General features: G+C 35.1%; 1 protein-coding gene across 1 annotated transcript in view; it reads left to right on the forward strand.

Annotated features, from left to right (window-relative positions):
• eys (EGF-like photoreceptor maintenance factor) overlaps nt 1-21,429 on the forward strand; it is a 186,218-nt gene that overhangs the window by 42,250 nt on the left and 122,539 nt on the right. Inside the window, exons 12-19 of the mRNA XM_087803281.1 lie at nt 3,186-3,353; nt 4,737-4,850; nt 8,401-8,547; nt 8,626-8,739; nt 10,168-10,281; nt 10,922-11,035; nt 15,991-16,188; nt 19,772-19,893. Of these exons, the coding sequence (XP_087659407.1) occupies nt 3,186-3,353; nt 4,737-4,850; nt 8,401-8,547; nt 8,626-8,739; nt 10,168-10,281; nt 10,922-11,035; nt 15,991-16,188; nt 19,772-19,893 (1,091 nt within the window). The remainder of the gene's footprint in view (nt 1-3,185; nt 3,354-4,736; nt 4,851-8,400; nt 8,548-8,625; nt 8,740-10,167; nt 10,282-10,921; nt 11,036-15,990; nt 16,189-19,771; nt 19,894-21,429) is intronic.

Consider the following 21,429-nt stretch of genomic DNA (forward strand, 5'->3'; position numbering starts at 1 on the left):
AGAGCAATTAATTTCATTATTATCAATGCATTATACTGTATATATACATATTTTATCATAGATAGATAGAAATAAAGAACATAGAGCAAATTGGTATAACAAACAAAAAAAAGATTTAGATTTTTTCCAATAGACCTTAAAAAAAAACATTTCTCAAACCACTACAGGAGGCTCAGGCAAAGTTTAGGTCAGGGTAAACTTCATTGTCCAAAAGGAAATTTCCTTTCATTTCAAGGCTGTTCCATTGCTTCAAATAAAGTCTTGAAAAAATAATTAAAAAAAACGTAAACATTAACTACTGAATCATCGACATATATTGCAATGAAACGACATGGACATGCAGAGTCAGTGTCCAAGTGCCTTATTTCACTGCACCTTACAGATTGCTCTTCGCACTTTTTTTTCGGTTTGACAGCTTGATAGAAGCATGGTCCAGCTACAGCTACATTGGTTGTATAAACCTTTTTATAAGAAATCCTTGTATTTTTCTATTCCAGTCATAATCTAAACTTTTTTATTTGTACCTATTCTGCTTTTATTCTGGTGAATGTTAGGTTAAATTTTAAACAGCGGTTTGTCACAATATTCTTTTTAAACTGCTTCTTCTTCACTTGTTTTTATTAGTCGTACATATATATATATATATATATGTCACAGTATATATTGGAATCATGTAGGAATTGGAATTCCAATATGCACTAGTAGGATTCCAGATCTCCTTGAAGCTTGAACCGTGGGTAACCCACAACTTGAATTTGCTCCCATGTTGGCACTTGGCACTAGTTGTAATGCTTGTAGAGCCTTAACATATATTTTTTGTGTGATGCAGTGGCTTTCCGTCTTTCTCTGCCCAAGGCTGCTGATCTTCTCTTCAAGCATTCTTTAGAATTCTGCTTTCTGCTGCTGCTTATCCACCGCCATCACTTGATTAAACTACTTTATGCTCTCACTTTGACATCAACTTTGGAACTGGCTTGGGAGGGGGAAATTAGCTTTTTTATACCGAGTCACTAACTAATCAATATTAAGATCCCAGTTCATTGGAATTACAATATGCTCTAGTAGGATTCCAGATCTTTACTGTTACATATGTCTGCAATTATGCACATATACTTTGAATATCTCCAGACTTTATAACTTTATCTGAGCTAAATGCGACCAAAAAGTGGCTCTGTATACACCATGTGAATACTTAAATGACAATAAAAGAATTCTAAGTCTAACAAATGAAAAATGTATAATTAAAACCCAAAATATGTTATTTATTTTTAAAATGAAGCTAGTGTTTGCACTGCTAGTTGCTGTTATTCCAAATATGGTAATCCTAACACCTGTTGTCTTTTTTTATATTTTGATGATTAGAATCATTTCCAATAATACAACCAGTCTATAATAAAAATTGAGAACATATTTAAGCCTGATTTGAAATCAATTATTTTTCGCATGGAGTCCCTCATAAAAGTAAATTATATTGGTCACAATCAAATTAAATGTTATAAATTAACCACATAAATGATCATATTAACTCCTTCCTGGCTGGTTTACCTGCTTTCGCCATCAAAACTCCACAGCTTATTTAGAATTGAACAGCTGTACTTGTGCTTTATCCACACACCCAATACCCCCACAGGACACCTGGTTATCATGACTATTTCTAGAACACTCCTGTTGGTTCTTGTTTGTTAGTTTGAAGTTTTGTAATACTATGACAATTTTGTTTTTTGCTCAGACGTATTCAAAGAAACCAAGTCCTCCACCCACAGTCTGTACACGTAACAATGCATGTGGTCTATCTTTCTGAAAAGATATTGATGGCAGACACTATTATATATTTTCTTCACATGTTGTTAAGAAGGTAGTTGTCACTACAAAAGCTAGTGTTGCTTCACAGACAAGCATCGTATCAGTTTGGGAAAATAATGATTATAATGATCCAGGATGAAAGATGTGTCCTAATAACCATTTAAAGTGTTTTGTGTATTGTGAGGGGTTTTGTAATTTCTTTGGAAAAGAACGAGTGTGAGCCACTTTTCTTGTCCAGTTATTTTTTTTAACTTGTGTACACGGAACTAGAAAAAAATAAGCTTTTGTTTTCACCCATTGTTTGATCCAATTATTTTGACGCGGACATTGTTTGTAATGCTTGAAAACCCTCACGACAGATAAAGCCTGAAGTTAAAATATGTTAAACTTCAAAAAATGACTCAGTTATAAAGACATGCTTTGAATAAAGTTACTCTTCAGGGACTAATAAGAATGAATTCCTGAACATGTATTTCTACTTAACAACCAAAAATGTATCAAATATATAAATAAACGTTGATTTTAAAGTATGCACAAAATATGGTAATTAAATGAAAGGTTTCTTTTCTAATTATGTAAAGGGCTTGCTTGGGATTATGCTTGAAAATATAAGGGTTTTTACCAATTGTTTTCCATTTGTTCCAGACACTGTTTAGAGGCGTCTCGTGAAAAACTAACTTTTGTCTTTGAAATTCTGCTGATGCCATGCAGAGCACAACATAAATAAAAAAAGAGCCTCAACCCTTTTCATGTCTATGATTTCATTCATTGAACTACTCCTCTGCCAAACTCAGTCATAGTGTAAGAATATATATATATATATATATATATATATATATATATATATATATATATATATATATATATTTCAATTAGCTTATTAAAACATATTTTGCTGATAAGAAGAACCAGGTAAAAAAAATTGTGGGTTATAATGTGAATTTAAATATCACACGTGGACATTTAATCACAATTATATATTTTAGCATTTGTTTTGGTCCAGCTGGGATTGTACCTCTGGGATACGAAACCTTAATCGCATGTGAGACCTGTTATGCATTTTTAATGAAGTCAGGATGAGTCTCGAAATTTATGACATGGATAGAGATGGAGAAGAGAAAATTGGCTCCATGGTCAGTTTGAGAAATTATGGGTATTTGACCCGCGATGATGCCATGATAGTCCGGCGTTAGTCACGGTCCCCTCATGCCACTGTGTGTGAAAGTGCTAATGATAGTCATTTTGGAGCGTGTCCATGGTGCTGATGATATTTATGCCGCACTAAAATGTCAGAAAATGGGTCCAGACACAGTTTTCTCGTTGAAATATTTATTTTTTTTAATTTGTATCTGTTGATAGGAATTTGTTATGAATTTCGAAAGGTTGTTGTGGTTTACCTGGAATCTTTTTCTGTCTCCCCCCTAAAGGGTTTGTCGGCTTCGACTGTGAAATCAACTACGATGAATGTGATGACGGATACTGTGTCAATAATTCCACATGTATAGATCTGCTTGCAGACTATCAGTGCATCTGCCCTTTAGGCTTTGTTGGTGAGTAAAATCCATCATTTTTATCTTAGATGTTTGTTTCCAATACGGTCAACTTCAGAGGCACACTAACATCAACATCTTGGGAAGTTCCAATCACAACATCTGTTAGCCTATAATACTTAGACACAAGCCTTCTAGGTTTCTCTGAATTTGGTATGTTCCAAACCTAAGGAAACAATTTTAGAATAGGGACTTATGTGGGTTATGTAGAATAAACAAAAGATTTGAAGATGCCAATTGCAAAATATTCTTGTATACATGATGCAAAGATCATCTTAATGATTTGTGTTTGGATCAATTATCTGAAACAAACACAGGAAGTAGAAAATAGTTCATAAGTAGGATTTAATGGAAGGGACATAGTTATGCACTAATATTGTTGGGACATTTCAAGAGAAAATATTGAAAAAAGTTGCTTTTAAAAAAAATAAAATTAAGATACTAAGAGGAAAAAAAGGTAAGACTGTATCATGATACAGTGACTTAATTTGTAAAGACCACTAGATGGCGCTCCAAGTTTGAAAATAATGCCAGGTTTTATTGAATTACTAAAATATAGACAACATTAAAAAGAAGAGAGTGCCATCTAGGGGCCTTTAAAATGAAGATAATGTATTATGATACAGTGGCTGTATCATAAGGCCTCATCAACCCATCAATAAAGAAAACCAATGAGGGAGAAGGGTTGCAAAGTATCAGAAAGAGAAATAATTTAGAACTTTGATCCATTGCATCTTCATACTGAGTTATACAGTATATCCACCCCGCATGAGTTTTCATGGAGATAGGACATTACTAGTGATGGCCTCAGATAATTAGTATACAGTGTTTACACTAAAAATAAAATTGAAATGCATAGGTAAATATTCCAATGATGATATATGAAATTGGCGAAAAACATTTTAATTAACCTCCAGCTAGTATGCTACAAAAAAAAGAAAAATTGATATCCCACCTGTTATGGTATATTTTATCGTGTCAATTATCATGACGTAGTAAGGTGTAATCACGTCCAACTTTGTTTAAACAATGAGTCACTTGGAGGTGAAAGCAAACCCTGAGGCTTGACTAATCACAGATAAAGAAATTAAAATGTTTACAGTGGGCCGTGCTTAAGGACATTTTCTAATGTAAATATCTTAATTAAAAGACAGTTTTGTACAAACAGACACTTGCCGATGTGTACAATAGAGGTCCAAGATCTATTTAAAAGGCATTTAAATCAACACATTAGTTGCCCTTTAAGAACTTATTTCATCTCATAAACGGTAAAACATTTAACGGCTTCTGCCTTCATCACATTAAAGAATCTGAAAAAAATCTTAATATCCATACTACACTTAAGAAAGTGATTGCTGTTGTTGATGTGAATCTCTCTGCCAGATAAGAACTGCTCGACTGCTGCCTCAGCCTGTGCGTCTGATGTTGAGTTCTGCAGGAATGGAGGCTCGTGCTACTCAGACTTTGCCGGAGAGTTGAAATGCATTTGCCAACCAGGTTAGTTTTGCATTGATTGTTTTGCTATCAATACTGTAATATTAGTTGATTGATCAACTTGGACTGACCCAGCTAGTTAGGGACATACTATCAAACAAGACTAAATAGTTCAGCATTTTTACAGCAAGTAATACAATCAGTCATCTGAGAAGTTAAAAAATATATATATATAAGTTAATGTACAAATAGTTACAGATGGTAGATATAAATGCTATGATGCACGTCAAAATTGTAAATATAACCTACATATAAACATCGAAAAAATTGTGAATTATTTCTTGATTTACAAGTAGTGTATTTAATAAATCGATTTAATTATTTCTTTATACCAGTATAAAATGATTATCACAAAAAGTTTTGGGAAAGATTACAGATATCAAATGCACATTTTTTACATTGAATATAATGATGAACCGTTTTCGGTGTCTTAAAACATGTCACAAATGGTTTCTTACATAATAGGAGACACAAAGCTTTGTCATGTATTTATTCATACGTTTTCTAAAGTACTGGTCTGTGTTCTTGTTGCTTCGTCTTACGATGCAGGATCGTAGCAGGGAAGAAATTACAGGCAACAATTTAGAATCTGTGCCAGAATCTAGAAAAAAACAATTTAGATAACAGCCCTGCTTTCAAAAACTTTATTTCAAAGCTCACGATGACTGCTCAAGTATTGTGAACAAATGTGTCTTCGATTCTCGTGGACGTTCTTTTTTTATGTGAAGAGCTAACAAATACTTCATGGTGTGTTCGTCCAGTTGTTTCATGGGACTGATGGACTGCTGCGCGTAAGGTCTGAGTGTTTTACTGTCTCCTCAGGTTCTTAATGTTTCCCAGGGGGGATCACTTGTTTTCAACGTCCTATATATGATTCAAAGCTCATTGAAAAGCAAACTCTTGTTTGATGATTTCATTTTTCCAGCTCAGTCTGCTGTGGGAGACTAATCTCGGTGTCCACAGGCAGCCGCACGAAACCAACTTACAGATTTGTAAAACCCTAATCATCTTTGTGACCTGACTTCAAAACTCTGAAGTTCTTGTGCTCTCCTATTATTGACTATGAACAACAATTCCCTTTGGTCACGTCTATTCTTGAGGGCAATGCATTTCAGCTAACCTACCAAGACGGTGCATACCACTGCCAAGGAGCTCATTTCACATGACTTCATAAACCACAGTATACAATTAAAACAGTTACTATTATTTTAACAAAACTTCAATGATTAAAAAAAGAACAAACTTGCAGTAAGTATGACAACTATATATGTTGTTGCTATAGTCACATGGAAGTACATTTATTTCATTAAGTTGTTATATTGTCTCTGTTTCATCCTTTTTTTCTTGCTCATTTTGAATGGAGCCATCTGTGTGACCACTGGTGTCAGGTCATCTCAATCTAAAAATTTATCCAGATAGTGTTTGAGATCACCACTAAAAACTACACTTTAAGAAATTTCCTGTAAAGTTTTCCAAAAATACGAGACAAAAGTTGACAATGGAGAGCTGTTATAACAAGTTCTAGACTAAATTGTAAACAAAGTATGGTTATTTTATATGCAACTTACAGTACTTTGATTTTCTCAAATTGACAGTAGTTTTACAGCACTTTATTGGCAACAGTTTTCTTGCCTGGTATTTTCTGTAAATTTAACAGAACATTCATTACGTTAAGGGATATTGCAGGTTGGACCACCGCTATCATCGCTAACATTAGCAAAGCAGGTGAAGTACAACAATAACAAAAACAATGCAGGATGCGTTCAATAACACAAGCTTTTCAGCCTTTTCTTAAATTTTGCCACTCTTAAATTAACAAACAAACAAGTCACACAAGTCAAATTATATTGAATGTGGTTAGAATAATTATAACATAATCATAACATAAGTTCAGGATATAACGGTTGCTGAACACATACAATTGCTTTAAAAACTAAACTGAAGTTACTCAAATTAGGGCTGTGTATTGGCAAGAATCTGGCGATATAGTACGTTTCTCAATACTTGTGCGACGATACAATATATAGTGATATATTGTGATAATGTAGGAACAACGATATACTGTTTATTTTAAAGACTTTTTCTGGCTTTTACAAATAAATGAGCAAATGCTTTATCTAATCAACTGTGAAAGTGATTATAGAAAAGTGCTTCTCAATATCAACAGTAAATTTAAGAAGTGCATTAACAGTCTTAGACAACCTGGAGCAACGTGCAATATCCAGTAACTATCAGTGTTTAATTTTAACTTTAAACTTTGTTTTAAAGCCAAGGAGTCCAACATCATCCACCTGTCAGACACACCAAAGGAGAGAAACAAACTTTTCTTAAACAGAGATCCAAATAATTTTGGGTGAAGTGGAGTTCAGAAAAACATGTTATTTTCTTAGAAGAAAATAAAAAATATTTATTTTAACAGCACTGTTGTAAGTAGTGGAATTAAAAGTATACATTTTATTTTATTCTATTCTGGAGTAAAAATATATATATTTTATTTATTTCTGTTAGTAGTGGAGTTGTGACAGGACAGTCAAAATGCAGCGATGTGACAGATGCCATTAATCATGCGAACATACCTGTCAAACATATAGACGAACTTATCAGATCCTCACACACCATCCGCTGTAGCTAAAAAGGTTTTTGGAAGTTTTGACCGGACGTGATCTGTGACTTAAGTTCAGGCTCAGTGGAAGAAGACTTGGCTGGTTTTAGAAAAAAATGTTCAATATCAAGCTAACTTTAATCTCGGTCTGTTAATTTTTCCTTTGTTTAGTGAATAGAGAACATACCAAAGGTGAAAGTTTACATGCTCAGGAGCAGGTGTATATTTTGTGAGCATCTCAAGTTCGCAGATTGTAAAATTTTGATTAATGCCATATATAAGACAAACACCATAAATCCATCAAACGAAGAGTGAGAGGAAGATTGTTCTAAAGCTAAGGAGCAACAGCCTGGAAGGATTTCTCGCCTCTGGTCCTGAACTGTGTGCGAGGAATCATCAGTAAATTCTGATCCACAGACCTCAGAGCCCGAGCTGGGGTGTAAGGCTGGATCAGATCAATGATGTAAGGAGGAGCCTGACCATGAATAGCTCTGAAAGTAAGAACCAGAATTTTAAAATTGATCCTGAAAGAAACTGGCAGCCAATGCAGAGGTTTAAGGATCGGGGAAATGTGAGTTCTTCTACTAGAGCAGGTCACAATTCTCCAATTCTCGCTGCAGAGTTTTGTATTAACAGAAGGCGAGACAGCTCCTTCTTTTTTAGACATGAAAATAAAACAGTTGCCAATTGACTGATGTGGAGAAACAAGTGAAAAGCCAGATGGTTTGAACCCAATTGGATGAGATATAGTGTTGGACAAAAAATGTTGGAAAAAAATACAAAAGTAAGCAAATCAATGAGGTTAATCGATGAGTACAGAAAGGCTAATATCAAGGACACTCACTTGCAGTGGAAAAACCCCTGATGGGATATACCGGTTTACCAATTCACATTATTCCTGTTTTATTGTAATTTATTCCTGTTTTAGGTGTCACGTCCACTGATAAACAGGAATACCTGACTCTGTCCCTGCAGGATTTACCGGCCGGTTTTGTGAGGCAAGCATCGATGCATGTGAAGGAAATCCATGCGGCCCCTTAAGCATCTGTGAGAGCACCGTCAGTGGTTACAAATGCTTCTGTGCTTCAGGGTTTATTGGTAAGTAAAGGCACCAAATTAGGTGGTTACAACGCCATGAAGCACCGTGTCTATATTTCCACTTTCATGCTTTCTTAGGAAATAATTGTGGGATTGAAGTGGATGAGTGTCTAAGCCAACCTTGTGAAAATGGAGGCACCTGTTTTGACGAGCTCAACTCCTTCAGCTGCCGTTGTAATCCAGGATTCTCAGGTAGGTCGCATCCTTCGCAGACCAGTAATGTTTGTAATGTATACGGAGCAGAAGAACGCTTGCCTATTTGGTAACATTTATCTGTTTGATATATGCCCTCAAACCACTGTGTTATATTTATACGCCCCTTCTGACACTTTAATAAGCAAGAACCATTATAAATCCCCGTGGAGTCCGAGGAGACTGTATATAAGCACACATTTGCACACGTAAAGTCTCTCTCATATTACGTTGAGTGTCAAAGGAAATTCCGACAAGAGGCCAATGAATAAAAAAGAAGGCCGTGCAGCTTCTGGAACAAACACAACATGGTTCATTAAAGTGCCAGGATTTTCACAAGTTTGACTGCAGTATATATAATCGCCTTTACTACAATATTTTTCTCACTTATATGTCACTTAATATATTATACTGTATACATTATATTTCCTTATGTATTATTCCTTTTTTCCAGTGTTCTTTTTTGTTATCAGCATGATACCACATAAAATAGGCTTTTTTTGTTTAACCAGTTAAAATAAAATAATAAATATTAAAGTCCACATACCAAAATATCAGTCTGAATTTTAAATACCACATTTTTTCTTAGATGCAAATGTATTAAGTTTGGTGTAAAAAATAACAAGACATATTGTACTGTTTAACATTTCACGTAATATTTATTTTATCCTTTCATCTTTATTTTTTCCCTCTTGGATTGTTTAAGTGTGAATCTGCCTTTTAAACATTATTTATACTAGTTTTGGCCTGCAGGTCTCGTGTTTTCATGAAAGCGTAGTGCTTGTATGATTCTTTGTTATAGACAAATGTTTTTTTTATTCCTTTATAAACAGTAACTGTGTTATCACTGGGTCAAGATGACCCGTAGCCCCCAAAACAAATGTGTTTGTGGTATCCCTTTGTGTTCCCTTGTGGTCAAGGTGAACGGCCTCTCTGGCTTCCAGAAATACTTATGCAGTGGTGGAGGTTGTTTGTCTTGACCCAGAGACAACACAAGGGATGCCACAAACACATTTGTTTTCAGGCCTTCGGGTCACCTTGACCCTGAGAAAACACAGGGGTTAAAAAGGAGAAAAAAGTTATAAATAATAAAATAAAAATAAACATGTTTGTGTGTGTGTGTGTGTGTGTGTGTGTGTGTGTGTGTGTGTGTGTGTGTGTGTGTGTGTGTGTGTGTGTGTGTGTGTGTGTGTGTGTGTGTGTGTGTGTGTGTGTGTGTGTGTGTGTGTGTACAGTCCTTTGGGGAAAAGATTAAGTTAGAAAGACAAATAAATTTACCTCTACTTGACTATTAAAATTGTGATGAAAAAAAACAGCTGAAATTACACAGTAAACCGATCCAGAGAAATTCTTCTTGCTGTTTGTTAAAGTCATACCTCTTACATTGTATTTGTATTTTGCATTTTAATTTCCCAAATGTGCTCTTAGGCAACTTCTGTGAAGTCGACATCGATGAGTGCCAATCCTCGCCCTGCCTGCACAACGCAACATGCATTGACCTCGTTCTTGGCTACGAGTGCTCCTGTGTGCGTGGGTTTACTGGTGGGTGAACAAATAATTATTGCAATGTCTGTTTTGGTCTTGTTTAACCCAAGCTCCTCACACTCATTCTACAAGTGCAGTCAGATCCGCCTCTTCATCAATCAACTTATATAGGCTTTATTTTCATATTTGTATTTTTTTTAAATATATTACTCCATTAGTAGGACTTTTTTTTTAAGTTTAGCGTATTTCTTTTTTTTTACTCATAGATGTACTTTTAAAAGACGTCTTCTGGCATTGAAATGATTCCATTCATGCATCACTGCCAAGAAAGATACAATGTGCCATTACTGCATCTGGACTGTTGTTCATCCTTTCATGTCTTGGCATTGTAATGGTACTCTACTGTATTATCATCATCACCATCATCATCATCATCACAATCATCATCTCTTCTACTGTTCCTGGGTGTATTTCGTCACAAGTTTCTTTGAACAACACTTTCCGATGGTGGCTTCACGCTTGCGTCCGCACCTGATGGAATATTGTACTTTATTTTCAGAACATTTTTTCAACCACAACAGGGCGAGAGTGATGCAAGTTGATGTCTCCCATCGATTTGTGCCTCCTTTGAACAAGACTTTGATTGATTCGCGACTCTTCTGTAAAACTCATTAATCTCTGTCCTCTTCTGTCCCAGGCACCAAGTGTGAACTTCAAATTGATGAGTGTGCTTCATCTCCCTGCAAGAATGGAGCTACTTGCATTGACCAAGATGGTAATTACCTCTGCCAATGTGTGGCTCCATTTAAAGGTAACAAGACCACTGGGAACCGCCGCAAAAAGTTAATTAACTTCACATGTGATTATTTTCACTGGTCTGATCTCACTTAACCAAATGAATATTTCTCACTGACAAATGCAGATAATCAATTGCATTTTGCACTTCGTCTTGTTTGTATGTGTCATTTTATCAGTCCATCTATAATCCAATCCAGCCATCAATTCATCATGTCGTCATCCATCCATTGATTAGCCTGGATATGACTTCATCTGTCAATCAGCATATTGGTCCATCCCTCATTGCACCCTTTAACCGATCAATATATCTATCCGTCAGTTAAATAATCTATCAACCCAACATGCCATTCTATCATCTGTCTAAGTGTGTATCCTCAACACTTCTTAACTGGCGTTTTACTATGCATCCCATTCTCCTTTGACCCTCCATCCTTCTTTTACCTGTAAACTTTTCCAATCAATTCTGAATATATCATCCATCTCTTCATCTATCTCTTTGTCTGTCCCGCCATTCATGTATCCACATAGTATTCCTGTAAAAGGGATGTCGTGGTATGAGATTTTCCGGTTAGAAATGGAAAAAGGTGTCACGATAATGACATAATTACAACAAAAATGAATGGTACTCTTCTTCTTCTTTGTCTTTTGGCCATTTCCATCAAGAAGTTCACCTGGTTTGGTAAGGCCTTGTGATACTGCTGTGTAGTGAAGACACAGTGTCTTCATTTTGATACGTCACTCTCTCCTTTATAATATTTCTCTGATCCAGTAATTCAATGAAACCTGGAATCATTTTCCATTTTACTAGTGGCCTTTAAAAATTGAAGTCACTGAATCATGATACAGTTGCTTAACTACGCAGCTCTATCATGAGGCCTCATCAACCCATCACTACGTCTTACCACGTCACGTCATCTTTAAACATCTATAAACATCAATATTTCTCCTTCTATTTTTGTTTTTTTGTGATGATTCCATTTCCAAACTATCAGCACTACATGTCCAAACCATTTTTGATGGTTTACCTCTGATTTACTAATTTCTACAATGACTTGTACCAATGAGAAATGGTGTAAATTAATCTTAAATTATATTTTATCCCTTTTGGAAAATATAAAATGAACCCAAACTGTCTGTTTAAATGGCAGACAAAAGCTTAATTACCCTCATTAACTAGCTACAGATAGAGTAAAAAAATAACTGGATAAAATGATGAGCCGGTTATCCAGGTGCAACATCTGTTACGACTACAAATTTAAATTGCAGATACATTAGCGATATTTTTTTTTTTGATTGTTTTTCTAGCTAGTATGGTTTCAAACGTATCTGCTTATAATTTTTCACAACCCCGAGAAAAAAACAACAACTGTTAAGTCAATGGGTTAAAAGAAAAAATCGTCTGTCATTGCCTGCCACCTCCATCATGCTTACAGGTATATGTCACACATTTTATGTTTTTTGTGAGGAAGGAACAGGTTATGTGGAGATAAAAGAAAACTGCAGATTTTGAAACAACTTTTTTTTTTCAACGTTTCCTTCTTAATAACACAAATATTAGTAGATGTACAACCAAACAAGAATTTTAGTTTTACTTCAAACAAGTTTGAACTGTTCAACTCATGTTTCAACTCCTTCCACTTTGACCTACTACTTCTGCTTTTACTACTAATTCCTCTACTACTTCTACTACTATTCCTACTACTACTTCTACTTTTACTACTAATTCTACTACTATTCCTACTACTACATCTAAATTATTACTAATTCTACTACTACTTTTAATTTTCTACAACTTTTACTTTTACTACTAATTCCAATTCTTCTACTTTAACTACTAATTCCACTTCTACTTCTACTACTTCTTCTACTTTTACTACTTATTCTACTACTACTTTTATTCTTCTACTACTTCTTTTTTTACTACTAATTCCGCTTCTTCTACTTTTAATAAAAATTCGACTACAACTTCCACAGCACAGCAGGGTGAGCATTCACATTGCATTTTATTCACTCTTTTTACACTCACACTTTTAAACTCTTTCTAGTTTCCATACAAGATTCTGGCAGTTACAACAAAACTATTTTTTTTAGGTCAGCTTAATAAATATTAACACATTTTCTTAAATAAACTATGTTAATTCCATGTCTGAACTCTTTTCTTAATGCCTATGTATAAACCTTGTTAAGAATCTTATACCATCAATCCATAGTTTCAAGCATGTCACCGTCATCCAAAGGTCACTCCTGGAGGCATGCCAAGTGCTGCGATGTGATTACCCTTAATGGTAAACATACACCGAGTTCCCACTCATCCCCAGATGGCGCTCTTAAACTCACACTCGTGTTTACACTGTTGTCACATTCGCACATCCTGTGAGAGTTCGGTGCGATTTCCACTTGAGCGAGAATAACGCTGCATGTAGCCACGAATAGGTCTCTGCCGGGACGCTATTAGTGGTGTCTGACATTCAATAACGAAACACCATGTCAGTTGGAACACGTTCAGCCGGCATGATCATTAATTTCATATCCACATGGCTTGTATTGCTTTGACACTAGTTGTTGCTTGTTTCGTACTAGATGTAAGAACTTTGTGACTTCAAATATAATTAATTCCATGCTTTATCTATCCATCTATCTTTACCCATATGGCTTGTATTACTTTAAGAAAAGCTTTTGCTTGTTTTGTACTAGAATTAGGGTATTTGCGCCTTGAAATATCTACACTTTATCTGGCCAGAAGCAAATATGGAGCTCTTTAATGTGGTCGACGGCTGCAAAGTCCAAGGTCAACTGTACAAAACATTTTTTTACTGAAGCAGTATAACCATGCTCTGCAACTGGGCCAGAAAGCCGCAATTAAAACAATGAATATTACATTAAGGTTAAATTGGAATAAATCTTTTAACCCTTGTGTTATCTCTGGGACCCATAGGCTGGAAAACAAATGTGGTTGAGGTATCCCTTGTGCCAGGGAGGTTGTTGGTTAGTGTTAATTACAACGTGAAATTGATTATTATATGTATTCTTTTACTTCTAATCATCAGCAAATGTAAGTTATATTGATGTCCAAACCAATCTCAGTGATTTACTAGCTATTTAAGAAAAAACTTTTGAATAGTTCTACAAGGTCTGCGTGGGTAGAAACATGGAAATCAATTGAGTTTACTGCAATGACCTCTCAGTTGAAAAATGTAGTAACACAATGGAAATGACGGATTTGTCCATAGAAGGAATGACAAAGCAAAATAATAGGTAATAGTAATAATGTATTTCCCCCAAATCATCCAGTTATGGTCTGGAAAAGCGCTATATAAAAAAAAGAAACTTACTTACTTATAAATGTCAATGTTTTAAATAGAGGTTTAAACATTATCGGAGGAAATAAAATCCAACCCTATGTGGCCCTGTGTGAAACCTTGAGGTACAGTATTTGGTTGTGGTGTGGCTATGGTATCCTTCTGGGATTGTTACACCCTCTGTTTGGACTTCTTTATTTTTGTCACATTTCCGCCACACTTTCCTAATCCCAGCGGCATTCCAATGTCACTGCTGTAGTTCCTGATAATGTGGATCAGCGTGTCTTTATTTGACTTGCTGATAGTGTAGAGCTTTATTTCATCTGTACAGGGGTAACTGATGTTAGTCCCATTTCGGAGGTGGTATCAATAGCTAGTCCTATTGATTATTTGGCTGAACAGGGTTTCATTTCTATTCAAGACCTAAGTGGAGACTCTCCTTGAGATATACCTCATTCGAAGTTACCTCAAGGTTGATGTTCCATTGTTTGGTTGAGTTTGAAACGAATGCCCTTCGAGTCTTGTTGACCTCGTACAGCTTCAGACATTCCAGGATTCACAAGTGTGGCATTGAGTCAGAAGCTTTCTGACAATCAATCCAGGCAGTGCATCGGTTTGTCTGTCTAGTTTCTCGAGCGACCGCTTTGTCGACAAGCCTTTAGTCATACATCCCGTGTGGTTCACATGTCTCAGCAGTTGGTTGATCTGTACAGTATAGCTCGGTAGTCGTGGAGTGAAGTCAGCCTCTTTAGCCATCAAGCAGTAGAGTATGTGGTCATGTTATTTATATCCTACACTTTTTTCTTGGTTATCTGCTACTGTGCAAGTAGTGAAATTATGTCGATCAAATTTAAAGTTATAGTTTACTCAGAATAAGTAATTCATCCTCATATTCCACTAAGGATTTGGAGTATTTATTCACATCCTCTCCTTTTTGGAACGTAGCGACTGGAGCTCCGTTTAAACTTACCAATTACCACCATATTGCTTGTCTGTTATGTTTATTTTTTATTGAAGCCTCGACACTAGGTATCGTTCCAAAAATGAAGTCAATATTTTAAGATGTTTAATCAGCGGAAGATACCAGCATAAATCTTGCACACTTGCAATGAATTTGAGAAAAAAAGACTCCATGCAGCAGTTGTGAAACTAGAAGCTTCAACTACAAACCAAGTTTTTTTTCTGAACAATTTGTTATGTCGAGGCTTAAGTTCAAGGTGGACGAGCAGTATGGAGGTATTTGGATCTTTTTAAATGTGTCTTTTTGGACGAAGAACACAACGAAGCCAACAAAGCTCCAGTCGCTACATTAAAATGTACATACATTTTGTCTGTAACTCTAAAAAGGAACAGATTACTCTGAAAATAATCCCAAACCTTCGTGAGGGTGAGTTGAAAATGAGAGAATAAATAATTTTGGACACACTGTCCCTTTTAAGGTTCAAGTTCAACCATTCAATAAACAAATATTCCTGAAGCATTCTTTGACTAACTGCTGTTTTGCAGCTGCTTAACTTACCACCATATAAAATGAACATTAAATAAAGTAAATCAAGATCTAAATTCTCTGTTCATAGATAACTATATTTTTGTTCATTATTGTCACTTTGAGCTTGTCATTCTAGCCTCTAATAATTGTTTTGCTTTTCTCTGTTTTCTGTCTCACCAGGTCATAATTGTGACTTTCTACCTTGCAATGCCAGTAATCCTTGCAAGAATGGAGGTCTGTGTGTGGAGGAACTGGATCACATCCGATACCCTTCAGGCTTCCGCTGTCAGTGTCACAGGGGCTTCGCCGGCCCGCACTGTGACGTGGACGTCGACGAGTGCAGCTCCAACCCGTGCGTTCACGGCTCCTGCTTTGACGGTACTGAACAGAAAATGGTTTTCTCCTCTTATCAGGAAAATGAACTGAACTGCGATACAATAACACAGTCACAATTGTACCCTTAAATCTTGCAATTACGTATTTTGTATGTATTAACTTGAATATTGCTTACCTCAGGTGTTAAGTGTCAAGCTTAATGTTATTTAATTTTGTGATGTTTTGAAGATATTTATAAAAAAAACTTAGACACTAAACACTTAGAAATGCTTCAACAAAATAATATTGTTTTTAAAATAATCTCTGAAAGATTTAGTAATTTAGTTCTTTAAGTATCTAGTTTTAGTTGCAAATGATTTTCCATGATTATATTAAATATTTACATTTTTTCTTTTTTACCAGGCGAGAGATACATAATGATTATCTTATCCGACTAGATGACACTGTAATATGTGGCATGTGTGATGATGTGGTATAAATATTTGAGGCAACCCTCTCTCTCTCCTGGTGGTCTAGTTAAGCGAAGAAGCTGTTTGTCTAGACCTGGGGTCGGCAGCCTTTACCACTCTGAGAGCCATTCCAAACTGTTTCCTACGAAAGGAAAACACACTCTTTTGGCTTTTAACCCTTGTGTTGTGTCTGGGTCAAGATGAACGACCTCCACCACTGCATATGTATCTATGGAAGCCAGGGAGGTTGTTCACTTTGACCCAGAGACAACACAAGGGTTAAAATGAAATACTGTATCAGTCTATGTAATGTTTATTTAGCTATAAACAAACTATAAATAAAGCATACATATTAATCATGACAATGTTTTGTTCTGTAGTTTTCATGCACTGTGTCCAGTTAAACTGACTGTTTTAACTTTGCTCTTATGTAAAGAGCTGTGTGACTCTGAAGTATGATATAAAAAATAAGATTTAAATATCATTTTAATCATATCATCATCATTATTATTACTTTCAATTCAACAATGAAAAATACAAAATGGTTTGTTATCAAAAATTAATTACAGTATTTCTGATTTATAATAATGTAACAATATGTTTTATATAGTCTTAAAATATAATAGTTCACCAAGAGTCATCGAAACATTTTTTAACAAACATAAAAGTCAAATAATGTTTGATTTAAGTGTGTCTTAAATTGATCTTGGGCAGCCGAACAGTTCGTATCTTGCAGAGAGATTCACATCAACAACAGCAATGATTTTCTTAAATGTAGTATGGATATTAGGAAACTTATATATACATTTATTTTAGGTTCTTAATGGTGTCCAAGGGGGTTACATTTTTTACTGTTTATGAAATGAAATACATACTTAAAGGGCAAATAATGTGTTTAATATACTTATCAGTATTTGTCTCTTTCTATAAAACTCTCTTTTCATTTAAATATTTACATCAGAAAATGTTTTTAAGCCCTACCCATTGAAAACGCTTAATTTTTTCTGGAGATTAAATCTTGTTTACCATAACCAGCTGCCGTGATTGGTCAAGCAAGGGACTCGTTGTGTACACAAAGAGGGGCGTGATTACAGCTGGGTGGATGAGGAGTGAAGCCATTATTATGTTATAATGGACTCCGCTCATGTAACCTTTCGTTCGCTGAGATTTCAGATTGGGGAGAACCTTAAAAATGAATAATGGTCATGATGAGGGACTTACTGCATCTTGAGAGGAAGTCTTTTGTAACATGTGAGTAAGTCAGGAGAGTTAAGTTTTCACATCCATTGCCCTTTAAGTAAAATATAAAGTTTTGTGTTGTGCGTGTTACTGTTCCTTTAAGAGGGTCAGTCTCAGACAGGTTAGGGTGTGGGAAGAGCATGTAGTGAATGCATAGAGTAGTAACAGTTTTTCTTAAATAAAAGGATAACTGAAAGAGAACTGATCACTTTTAATGCATCATTGAAAAAATACTCTTTTGATTTGAATACGCTTATTTATACCAATAGTTATTAAGATAAACCTCACTGAGCCGCATCAGAGTGGTGAAGGTCCGCATGTTGCCAACCCCTGGTTCAGACTTATCTAGACTCATGGTCGATGGTCAACATGAAGCCTCAGCCAACCCAAGCAGAGAACAATGTAGTGACTTCGATGAGTAATGCTGCTGCCACCAAGGACCTAAAGCATTTAATGAGAGTAATAGAAGCTACACGTACCAAGACAGAGTGACAGCATAGATTACGTGGTAAATCTTTGGGATAATGAAGAATCCTGGGACCCAGACTGGGGAAGTAATAAATTCACTCCTGTAAGAACTGCAATTACCTCTGTCAGCGGCCGCCTGTACACCAGTGTTGTGTTGCGGAAACTACATGATATATCTCTTGTCATTAATTGTTAAAGAAGGCTACGAATTGGTTATTAGTTTCAGAATATTCTCAAATTTAAATGAAGCAATTACTGTGTGTGTTTTTCATATCTCAACAAAGAAATCCCCCACCCTCTGTCCCACTTGTTATTTCCTTGGCTTCATTGCAATCAGGATGAAAGTTAAAACGAATGATGAGGACGTTAATTATCCTCATCCCTACTTTATAGGATACCATTGAGAAAAGGTGAACAGGCATAATATTAGCTGAATAAGGCATTTGTGTTTGGTGCAGAATGACTCATAATTGATCAACGCACATTTTCTCTGCTGTGGGATTGGAGAAAAACATACATTTCATTATAAGCCTAGCCTTTGTGAGTACCCAAGAGGATTGATCCCAAATTTAACGCTCTCATTTTAATATAAAATATATGTTTTTAGTTATTTTTACATGGAACACAAGAGGTAAAAATAGTGCTTCCATCAAATTATATTATAATTGCCTTTTAAAAATTGGAAAAATACATTAACATTGAAATAATTGATGAATAAATGCAAAGTTAAATATTTAATAAAATAGTTTTATTTAAAAATATTTTAAGAATGGAATATTAATATGAAAAAATGTGAAGAAAATATATTAAATATATTTTGTAGTCATTTTTACATTGAACACAGAGGTAAAAATCTTGCTTTTGTCCTACTTTATTATTATTGCCTTGTATACATTGTACAAATACATAACAATAGGAATAATTGATGAATACAGGCAAACAAAAAAAGTTTCATTAAAACAGTAGATTAAAAAATGTCATAATAATGAAGTATAACAACTTAAAAAGGTGAAATGCAGAATGCATCAGTTCTTTCAGTATTTATTTTTAATTAATATAAATGAATCTCATCTTTGACTTTGAGTCAGGTGCAGTGTATTTTAAAGTTTTTATACAGTTATTGTCTTTGCATTCATACACAACTTTCGTTGCACAACAATCACACATGTCTCATTTGTGTCATATGTACTTATTGTGGGTCTTGTCTGCTTGTTTAGTGATATCCAAGTGCATTGTTTTTATGTTTTTAATAATCTAATACTATCCTATTTAATTTATTGTATATAAAATATATAATATAAAATATAAAATTGTATATTTGTTCTTTAAATTCCCTTTTCATTCAATACCAAAATAAAATATTTTTTAATAGGGTATTTTAACGATAAAATAAAATAGTACATGATGTGATACATTCATTGAAACAAAGTTGTTTAATTTAGCTGATTCACCGATACTTTCTATTGCAGTGATCAACGCCTTTAACTGTCTCTGCGATCCTGGTTTCACGGGCCTGAGGTGTGAAAAGGACATTGACGACTGCATCAACAATTCATGCAGTAGCAACTCTATATGTAAAGACCTCCATCTGGTACGTACAACAGTTTGCATAATATAAAGAATTGCGCCAAAACAGATAAACATCTAAATGGACTTGCATTTAGATAAAAATGATGGGTTTCAATTTAGCGCAATTTAGCACAGCTTCTCGTCTCGACACTAAAAGCTTTGAGAAAAGCAGCTCGAGGAGTGAAGATGACATTTAGAGAGTTGGAAAATTAACCGACACATTGTTTATAGATGGATAGATGATATTAGTCTTCAGACATTTTCACCCCACGTTGTATAGTTATTTGTAATTTATTTCACATAACTATCTAGCAAAGAAAATGTAATTTATAGTTCAAACTCTCTCGAGTAAACCTATTAGGAATATTCTGTATTTTTTAGAAACACTTTGTTCCACAGCACATTAGCTGATTTTACGGCGCTGACGTCCCTGAAGGTGACTTAGCAGCAAAGACGAGATTATGGTCTATTGCCAGGGGTATGGAATATGATCCTCCTGGAGGTAACTAATTCATCACCAGATGACTGCTGGTACCCTCTAACACCGAACACTCCAGTGTACAAATTCCGTCACACAAAGTTTAAGGGCTCCCCTCTAGAGAATAAAATCCAGATTAGCTTGATTTTTTACGAAGCCCCCCGGAATGTTTGAAAAACATTTGCAAAGCTCTTCAATGAAACCTAATCAATTTCGTGAACATGAGATAAGCATAGAATTTTCTTTTCATGATAATCGGTTTTAAATCATAATATATTGTACATGTCAAAATTATCAAATCTTTTAGCTATTGTCATGGCTTAATGAAGGGCAATTCAGTTTCAGAATGTAGTTCAAAAAACTACATTCATGCCTAAGATGTGTTTAATAATGTATTGTTATAGGACTTGTAGACTACAGTCTTGGACCTTTTCTCCAGTTTGGTAGAATATGTTTTTCCTATTCACGTGTTTTAATTTATTGATTAGTTAAATCATTAGCAGTATTCAATTAAATTGGACTTGTTACAACAGGACAAACCATCTGAAAATTACATTTTGTCTTAATTTTAGCAGTGGTTATGAGATTATACGGTGAATAGACCCTTGGCATTGACCAACTTTTTATAATTCTGTTGTTATTCTTGTAGTGTAATGGATTAATTTAAGATGTTATAGTGTTATTAAAGCTCTATCTATCATTTCTGAACTATTTTATTGAAACGTTTAACTCTAGATTACTGACTGGTCGAGTGTCAGCCAGACACCTGATTGTTTGCCTCAGCGATAGACTGATGACCGGTTCAGTGTGTTCCCTACCTCTAATCCTGAGATAGGCTCCAGCCCCTCTGTGACCCAGATAAGGAAACAAAATGGTAGAAAGTAAATGAATGATTATCCAAAAAGTGGATATTTCGGGGGAAATGAAGATAGTCTTGTCAATGGTGTGGTCAAAAATCTTAAGGAAAGGTCTTTTTAAGCCATGAGTGACTCTGGGAAAACTATTTCATAGTATTCTTAAGAATGCTCCAAAGAAGATCGTAGCACTTCAGAGCTTCTTAGACAATCTGGGAAAGCCATC

Source organism: Callionymus lyra, chromosome 11 (assembly GCF_982586985.1).
Source record: "Callionymus lyra chromosome 11, fCalLyr1.hap1.1, whole genome shotgun sequence".
Classification (NCBI taxonomy): Eukaryota; Metazoa; Chordata; class Actinopteri; order Syngnathiformes; family Callionymidae; genus Callionymus; species Callionymus lyra.